The sequence below is a fragment of the Leptonychotes weddellii genome, chromosome 12 (assembly GCF_054177405.1).
Source record: "Leptonychotes weddellii isolate Sample4059 chromosome 12, ASM5417740v2, whole genome shotgun sequence".
Taxonomy (NCBI): domain Eukaryota; kingdom Metazoa; phylum Chordata; class Mammalia; order Carnivora; family Phocidae; genus Leptonychotes; species Leptonychotes weddellii.
In genome coordinates, this window is record NC_138380.1 from 47189999 (window position 1) to 47199631 (window position 9633).

General features: G+C 38.9%; 1 protein-coding gene across 4 annotated transcripts in view; it reads left to right on the plus strand.

The window, feature by feature from the left end:
* Positions 1-9633, plus strand: part of IGF2BP3 (insulin like growth factor 2 mRNA binding protein 3) — a 157537-nt gene that overhangs the window by 113616 nt on the left and 34288 nt on the right. For all 4 annotated transcript variants that reach the window (XM_081800404.1, XM_081800403.1, XM_006729397.3 and 1 more), the window contains exon 6: positions 6880-7161. In XM_081800404.1, coding sequence (XP_081656530.1) covers positions 6880-7161 — 282 coding nt within the window. The remainder of the gene's footprint in view (positions 1-6879; positions 7162-9633) is intronic.

A 9633-nucleotide genomic window follows, 5' to 3' on the forward strand; every position in this document is an offset into this window, starting at 1 on the left:
GGTTTCTCCCCCTCAAGAATTCCTGAGATCTAAGAGAATTAGAAAATAATGGCATATTCAGAGAAAGTTAGTAAACTTAAAAAATGGGGAAAAAAACAATTTTGTGAAACCGTGTTATGAAAATTGTCCATTAAAGTTCTCTAGTAAGTTTTTTAAAAAGATGTGGAGTACATTCTTGTTCTGTGAGGAGAACTTATTTTGAGAGGCATTGAATGTAGTGGAGAAAGCATGGACTCTGGAGTCAGACAGCTCTGACTGTAACCTTGACCTCTCTGATTTTCAGTTTTCTCAGCTGCAAAATGAGGGTTGACAAACAAATATATTCATGCATGTACACACATACTTACAGAAAATGGTCTTATCAAGTGGCCTGACACATAGACACCCAGTAAAGAGGACCTCACCTTCAACCCTCTGTTTCTGGGTTGCTTCTAGAGCAGCTTGAAGTCGGTTGAGCTGGGGAAGATTGGTCCCTCTAGGACTTGCTCCCCTGAAGTGGGTTGAGCTGGGGAAGATTGGTCCCTCTAGGACTTGCTCCCCTGAAGCCTGGTTGCCTGCTCTCTGGGCTCCAGTATGACTGTCTGCTGCCTACACTAGCCTGATGTGATTTCTCCACACCCTTTCCTTGGCAGCCATCCAAAGCTCAGGTAATGAGAGCGGAATCGATAATCTCATTTGACTTCTTTGCTTAGCATCTGTATTACCCGAGAGTGCACAGAACTGGGATGTGCTTGCACAGGTGGGAGAAAAGGGTGGAGACTATATTCCAGAGTCCAGTTATTCCAGAGTCCAGTTCCATGGAATGGGCTCTGCGCCACCACTTTTCTCACTGTGACTCTGGCCAGATGAATCTAATTTAGTTCACCGCCATCTTGTAAAATGGGAGTAATTATAGTCCTTAGCTCATGAAACTGTTCAGAGAAACTCACATAATGCCTCCAAAACACTTGTGATAATACCTAAAAGGTAGTAAGAGCTCTAAAGGTAGCAGCTATTACGCATTTTCCTAACATTTTTCATTACTGCTGCTAATACCCTATTATTTATTATATAGTATACTTCATTTCAGATAATGACTGGCCACCGATACTCAGGAGATCAGGTCCTGGTTTAAAAACATTTGTGGCTGCCTCTTTGTTACTTACAGATCTATGAATGCCACTTTTAAGAAGATTCTTCAGTAAGGCTGTCTCTAGAATTTAACATGGAAATTCCTGCCACCTTCTGGCTAAGAAAAATCAAAGGTTAATAATGCATACATTGCTAGGAAATACATACATTAGTTTTAATCGTAAGTCTTGAATTACTAATTTTTTAAAATAATAAAATGGGTAACAATGATGAAAACTTTAAAAAAATCATTAAAAACAGAAGTCCGTATTTCAGTATTTCTTGTGTCTCAGAGCAAGAGAGGCTTGGGTCTCTGGATTCCCTGTTTCCTCTGTTCTCTGGGGACACTTAGATGACGCAAAGACACACATTACTCATTGGAAGGTTTGTCATGTGTGACAGAAATAACCCTTCAGAATTTGTAGGCATTTCTGTAGTTCTTATACTTCCTTTTCTTTAGGGTTCTTACTTCTGATGTTGATGTTTTTATTACGGAATAGGAATACAGTCTATTTATAGTTTGAAGCTAGCATTGCAGATGCTTTTACATCCATTTGAAGAAGTGTTTGAAACAATGTGACTGATGGCTAAGGGGGAGGAAATTGACCCCTAAACTTTGACAATTATGTAAATAGAAGATTTATTCTGGAAAAAGAAATGACTGATAAAGCAGTAAAATGGTGGGATTTCTTGCCATTTTGTCATTTAAGATAACATTTATATTTGCCATCAAGTTTGGTAGACATTGTCCCATGTCATAACTTAAAAAGTGACAAAAGATAATTTTGTGGAGTTTTGCAGATTGTCTTGCCACTAATGTATTTATACTGTTTGTAATCTCTGTGTAATATTTTGTTCCTACCACAGTCTCTATGTATCCAGCCCTCTACTGTGTTTCTAGGTTGTTGGAGGTTTCTTTTTTGCTTTTAGAACCAATTTAGTAATAAATTCCTTTGTAGGTAAATATTTGGGCTTTGTCCATAATAGTTGCCTTAAGTTGCATCCCTGCAATGGTATATTACCAGATGTTTACTAATTATGGCAGAATTTTATGTCTCAACCTCTTTTTTTTTTTTTTAACCTCTTATTCTTCCTACAAGGAGAAAACAGAATGGTGTGACTTTTCAATAATGGCTAAACCTCATTTTGTTCAGAACTATGTGATACACACTAGTGAGGTCTGGAGTTTTAGAGTTTAAAGGGACTATAAATCTAATCTTTTAGTTTTGTCAGTGAGGAGGCTAATGCCAAACAAGAAAACGACCTTTCCAAGGTTACTTGGCTACTTATTGTTCAAGGTGATTAGAATTCTGGTCCTTGGTCCATCTTCTTTTGTACTACTCAGAACTGTATGTGTTTACTCTTGGATAAGTTTAACTTCTCTGGGCCTCAGTTCTTTACCTCCCTCTTCCTCATCCTTGAGTTAAACTACTAATTCTCTGTCTAAAGGCCCTTTCAGCTCTACACTGTGACTTACGCTGATAAACTTATCAGTGTGATTAAGTGCTACCCCTAGCAAAACTACTTGCCTCCTTCTGAATGACTCTTAAAATCGCATCAGAGCAGAGTCTTGTAATGATGCGAAACAGGATCCTGGGGTTGTGCTTGCTTGTTAAACATCCTTGAGTTCCGTTGAACTGAAACACATGTGTTTTGAGTAATTATGATAATTGTTTATCATACATCTTGCATTTACAGTAGGTTTGGTGAAAATATAATGTTGGCCTCATAAACTCAGCAGATCACCTGATGACATAACTGAATTTTAAACTTTGGGCATAAAAAGGCTACAGTAATTGACCTAAAATTTAAAAAACTTACAATCTCCAATTGTGAGGAAGCCTTTGTTTGCAGTGAGGTTACTCCTGTACCTTTTCATCTATATCCAAGTTTGGAGCACTGTGGTTTGAGGGCTCCAGAACTCTTAGTTGGCAGTTAGACAGTGGGATACACAGAGTATGTGCTGAATGCTCTCTGACAGGAACAGTCTGAGTTTGGAGCATTGAGGACCCAGGCTATGCACTGGGTACTGAAGCACCATGCTATCTGACCTTTCTTCCCCACTCAAAAATCTTTTTTTTTTTTTTTAAAGCAAAGCAATGAAGTTTGGAAGTGAGTTTATGCAAAGTTGAGAGAGCTGTTTCTTGGGGACATGTGTGACTTTATTTAGATAGCCTCAGAATACTTAGAAGCGGCTGGTGATTTACATGTCTGTTTATCCCCATGAGGAGAAGGTCTCTGTCTGTCTGTGATGGTCCTTTCTCTCAAGAATGAAGTTATTTACCTTTTTTTGGTAACATTACTGACTTATCTCCACAAATTTTACTACTTTTCTTCTGAAGTTAGCAATATTCAATTTATAGTGGGAAAGGATATTATAGCAAACTATATTGCCTTTGTGCCCACAGATATAGTTGATTCCTTCATTATTGCATTCCTTATTTTTATTTCCTTCTTATTTTTAAAAGATTTATTTATTTGAGAAGGAGCGTGCAGGCGCGTGTGCACATGAGTTAGGGGGGAAGGGGCAGAGGGAGAGAGAGAGGGAGAGAAGCAGACTCCCTACTGAGCACAGAGCCCGACACGGAATGCAGAACTGATCTCACAACCCTGAGATCATGACCTGAGCCAAAATCAAGAGTTGGATGCTTATTAACTGACTGAGCCACCCAGGCACCCCTTTCCTTATGCTTTTGAAAGAACCGTCAGTGATCTGTTTCATCATGGCCTTTGAAAAAGTTAAAAGTTGCTTTGAATGAATATCTAATTGGTTGAAACTTGTGTGCAATTCCAGCTTTCTATAATAAGTATACCTCATAAATGTTAACAAAATTTCTCAGCTGTTGTTATCTTTGAGAAATAACCAAAATATTTTTTGGCCCTTAATCCACATTTTCCTTAAGGAAAAAGAGGAGAAGGAGAAAGGAACAATGTGTTAACCTAAGGTTCTGTTATCAGAGCATTGATAAAAGTTGGTGCTGTGTGTGCTCCTATCACCCTGTGAAACTAAAGAAAAGAATGCCATCTGGGACGCCTGGGTGGCTCAGTTAAGCGTCTGCCTTTGGCTCAGGTCATGATCTCAGGGTCCTGGGATCGAGCTCCCACATTGGGCTCCCTGCTCAGCGGGGAGCCTGCTTCTCCCTCTGCCCCTCCCCCTTGAGCCTCCCTGCTCATCCTCTTTCTCTGTCAAATAAATAATAAATAAAATCTTTAAAAGAAAGAAAGAAAGAAAAGAACGTCCTCTGAAATAGAAATCGCTGAGAAATATCCTAAGATATATTGTATTTGGGGCGGGGGGGGGAAGCAAGACTGGAAACATTTATAATAAGATCTCAATTATGCTTTTATTTTTTAAGGTATCTTGAAGCAATTTTTTTTTTAATAGATTTTATTTATTTGACAGAGAAAGACACAGTGAGAGAGGGAACACAAACGGGGAGTGGGAGAGGGAGAAGCAGACTCCCTGCTGAGCAGGGAGCCCGATGCGGGACTCGATCCCGGGACTCCAGGATCATGACCTGAGCCGAAGGCAGTCGCTTAACCAACTGAGCCACCCAGGCGCACGAAGCAATTTTTAATTAAAAAATGACTGAACTATTATAGATAATTGAGAAGCCACACACTGTTCTTTTCTATGTTTGTGTTCAAATGTATACATGTGTATTTGTGGGTATAATTTATAATTTTTCTTATTTACCAGTTTTATTGAGAAATAATTGACAAAACACTGTAAGTTTAAAGGGTACATCATGATTTGACTTACATATATGATGAAATGATTACCAAGGTAAACTAGTTAACATTGGTCATCTCATAGATTAAAAAAAAGAGAAACAATTTTTCTTCCTGATGAGAATGTTCAGAATCTTCTCTCTTAATAACTGTCAAATACACCAAACAGCAGAGTTAACTGTTAATATGTTGTACATTATATCCATAGTACTTAAAACTGAAATTTTGTACCTCTTAAAAAGTTTTTTAAAATTTGAGTATAGTTGACACAATGTTACATTAGTTTCAGGTTCAATGATGCTTTTAAACAGGGTACTGAACACATACACACGTGTAAATGTATGGAAAGTACTGGTCTGTTTGCAGACATTTTCACAGTTAACAGTGATTTTGGGAAGGGTCTTGGGTTGATGATGGGGACAGAGAAATTTCTTGTTACTTGTATATTTCTCCTTGATGGGGATGTCTTGTAATCTGAGTTCATTCTGTGCTCTAGGCACGTAGGACAGTGATTCAGCAGAGGATTCAAGTAAGAAGAGAGGGCAGAATTAGGGGTCCTGAGAACATCACGCCCTGTCTACTTGCCTAGGCCTGTCTGCCAATTGCATTCTTATGGTGCCCTTTTTGGTGTTAGAACTACCTCTTTTTTCCCCTTTGCATCCAAGTCAGAAACTGAATCTGCAAATAAAGAAAACAGTATGTGAACAAGAAATGACCACTCTGAGCAACTGGAGAGAAACTACTTCATGCCTGTTTTTCGTTCCCTGCCTGAGCTGATCTCAGTGCCCATTGGAACAGAATCTGAGCAAAGACTTCGTATAACCCTAGAGAAAAAGGATGGGGCCTTTATATGTTTTTAATTTTGTTGTGTACAGGGGAGTGTATATTCTTAGGAGTGTTTATGTGTGCTTTTGAAATCTTGGCCATATCTTCTCTATCAATTTTTTGAGTTATCCACTTATAAAATATGTAGGTAATATAGAACACAATAATGTAGATGAATGTTACAAACATAAGTAGAAGATGCCAGGCATGATAGTACCTAACGTATACTCATATACAATTATTAATACAGAAGTTTGAAATAGGCAAAATTAATCTATTATGTAAAAAAAAAAAGAAATCTAGGGGATGGGTAATTACTGAAAAGAGGTCCTGGTGGGGCTTCTGGGGCATTGGTATGTCCTAGTTCTGGATCTGTATATGCATGTTCACCTTAAGAAAATTAATTGAGGTGTATGCTAAAGATTGGGTACTTTTCCATAGTAAGGTTTAAAATGATGAAAAAAGTAGAGCTCCTTTCCAAATATAGAGATGGGTGGATAAATGGATGCATGGATGCACGGATGGATGGATAGATAAAGTAGAAAATAGCTTCATTTGCTCTTTTTGGTTCACCAGCACCCCTGTCTCTCTGCTCCAAATCAGATCATAAACTCCACAAGTCAGGGACTGCTATTTTCTCAGGGACTTGCTCATAATAGGCACTGAGAATTTATTGACTGATTGATTATCTTGAGTATTAACTTCTGTGAATCTCCTGTGAGTGGTTTAGGGATACTTGTCCTTAAATTCTTAAAATGTTTTAATATTTATTATTTCTTAAGAGGGTGAAGTGAGGGAGGTACATATTTGTAATGTCTTTTCCATTCTGATTTGGAAAAACAAGACAAGACAAAGACTGCCCACTCACTTCTCTTGCTGTTTGGGTACTCATAAGCTGTTCCTAACCTCACAGGTAGTAACATTTTGTCAAACTCTTCTGATTAAGCTTTTTTATTTTCTACTTTTCATTGGTAGGTGGTAAATATGTTCTCTTTGGAAGCTTGGTCTTTTCTTCCATGCGTGTGTGTGTGTGTGTGTGTGTGTGTGTTTGGGGGTTGGGTTACATGCGTTAGGGGTTTCCTACTTGTTCAGTGGCTTTATTCAGAAGTTTCAGAGGTAGTAATCCTGAGTGGAAGAGATGGGTATTGCTTTGCTGAAAGGTTTCTAGAGCTCGATTTCTCTTCCTATACTCTGCTCTTTGTCACCTTCCAGAGCATTAGACAAACTGAATGGATTCCAGTTGGAGAGCTTCACGTTGAAAGTGGCCTACATCCCTGATGAAACTGCTGCCCAGCAGAACCCCTTGCAGCAGCCCCGAGGTCGCCGTGGGTTTGGGCAGAGGGGCTCATCGAGGCAGGGGTCTCCAGGATCAGTCTCCAAGCAGAAACCGTGTGACTTGCCTCTACGCCTACTGGTCCCCACCCAGTTTGTTGGAGCCATAATAGGAAAAGAAGGTGCCACCATTCGGAACATTACCAAACAGACTCAGTCTAAGTGAGTATTAGTGAGGCTGCAGTGGGTATTAATATTTTTCCCTTTGAATCTTAACAGAGTAAGTTGTTCTGGTACTTGGTGTCCTTCTGAGTGTGGCTGTGATCCTTCCTTGCACAGTACTTGGGAATCCGGAAAACCCTTGTGATTTGATATCTTAGTGTTCATTTTATATAAATCTGAGGCTTAAGCTTAATCGCAAAGAGAAATTCAAATTTGCACACATGAGTGGAAAACGATCCCTAATCCACTCTGATGGGGGAGGCACTGATGAACAAAAGGGCCACTTCTTGGTTGTTTTCTGCTCTCCTATCCACACCACCATCCCCAGGGATACCTCCCTTCAGTGTTTTTAGGAAGTAATTTTCTGGGGTCCAATACAGAGATGGTTTTCAGTCTTGCTTTATTTCAGTAAAAAATCATCCAGCTTATGTTCCAAACTTACCCTGTGATTAAGCCATGTAGTTAGATTGACTTTTTCTTTTTTAAGGATGTTTGATAGTTTTAATATGAAAATTTTAAGGGAATGGAAGACTCTTCATTAAACATTGGAGCTAGCTTTGCAGGAGTAGAATGCAGGAGCTATAAACAGACAGTAGCCCCAGTGCTGACACATTGTCTGGTATGTAGAAGGCTCTCATATTTGTCAAATGAATGAAATGACTGGAGTAAATTATGCTCAATGCCCTTAAAATATGTCTAAGATACTCTATCAATTTAAAAGCTTCAATGAATTATATATTAGTTGTTCTGCTTTATTAACCATCCTTTTAGGCTGTATGTGGAGATTTTGACCCAAAGAAGCTTAACAATGAACTGTCTTCACCCCTGTTCTGTGAAGTGCACTAGGCACATCTCTGGGACAGCATATTCCGTATTTCCCGAAGAATAGTGAGTGCACTGGGGAGAAGTGGCCGTGTCATTGTATGCAAAAGAGTATGGAAATGGGCTTGGCCCAGCTACAAAGATGAGAGTGGTTTATTTTGCTTTTTAAATTTAGTAAGGAAAATTATTTCATTTTATGTGGTCCAAGCAATTAAGCAGTCTTTTTCTGAAAGTACAACTATGGTGCTGTGTATATCTTGCTTATGTATGTTTGTTCCAATAGGCTTAAGAGGATATCCATATTTATCATAGGGACCATGCCTGTGTTGAACTAGCTGACTCATTTCTCATGCAGAACCAAAATGAACTGTGCTTAGTGGTGTTGCACGCCCACTCTACCTGCAGAGTGATGTCTGATCCTGCCTTCCCCAGCCTTTCCCTGCTTTGAAGCAGGAGATGTTGGATATGGATTACTTTGTGCTAAATCAATGGTCTTTGACTTCATGTAGGGAGTGGGGAAGACAGTTAAACCATAGTTGGGATCCTTTTTAATCTTAAATTTGCCTGGTTTTAATATTAAAATTCAAGGGCTCCTTGCTTTTCTTGATCCACTGTTACCTGCAGAAACTAATTATTAAATGGTTTCCCTCCCTTGTCGTGTGGCAGATTAGAGTTTTCCTTTTAAAGCTACTCATTTCCTTGTCAGAGGAAAGGGCTTCTATGATTTAAATTGAACTGTTTGTTTTATTTAAGGCAGGAAGATGGAGGATGGAGAAGGAAGGGAAGCAATTTTTGTTATATCCGATGATTCATTTGCAGAGTTCTGCCAGTGGATTTAATTAACTCTTGCCGTTGAAACTAGTCATTATTAGATCCTCTGTTTCTGGAATGGTCTCAGAGGGCTACCCTGATCTGTAAAGCAATATTCCTTCTCTGAGGATCAGAGTTTTGTAATCCTTAACAGGGTGAATGGGTGGAAATAAACTAGAAGGAGGGAGATTAACATGTTACCTACTAGAAGATAAGCAATAACTTACAGTGATGGGGGATTGAAACAGTGGTTGGAAAGATGGTTCCTGAGATTGGGACTGTTACCTAAAGCACTTCTAATTATTTCTAAATGTCACTTATTTGTTTCATTTTTATATTGCCTTTTTCTTTTTTTGTTTCATTTTTATATTGCCTTTTTCTTTTTTTCTAAGAGTTTGAAAATTTATTTTTTTATTTTATTTTTTTTAAAGATTTTATTTATTTATTTGACAGAGAGAGACACAGCGAGAGAGGGAACACAAGCAGGGGGAGTGGGAGAGGGAGAAGCAGGCTTCCCGCCGAGCAGGGAGCCCGATGCGGGGCTCGATCCCAGGACCCTGGGATCATGACCTGAGCCGAAGGCAGCCGCCTAACGACTGAGCCACCCGGGCGCCCCTGGAAATTTTTTTAAATTGAAGTGTAATTACCATACAGTGTTACATTATTTTCAGGTATACAATATAATGATTCAACAATTGTATACATACTCAGTGCTTACCATGTTAAATGCGCCCTTTATCTCATCCATCCCCCCACCTACTCATTGCCCTTATTTTTAGGTCTAGGTTTTAATTATGAGATAAATCTTCAGTTTTCAAACATTTAAGAAAATGAAATCCA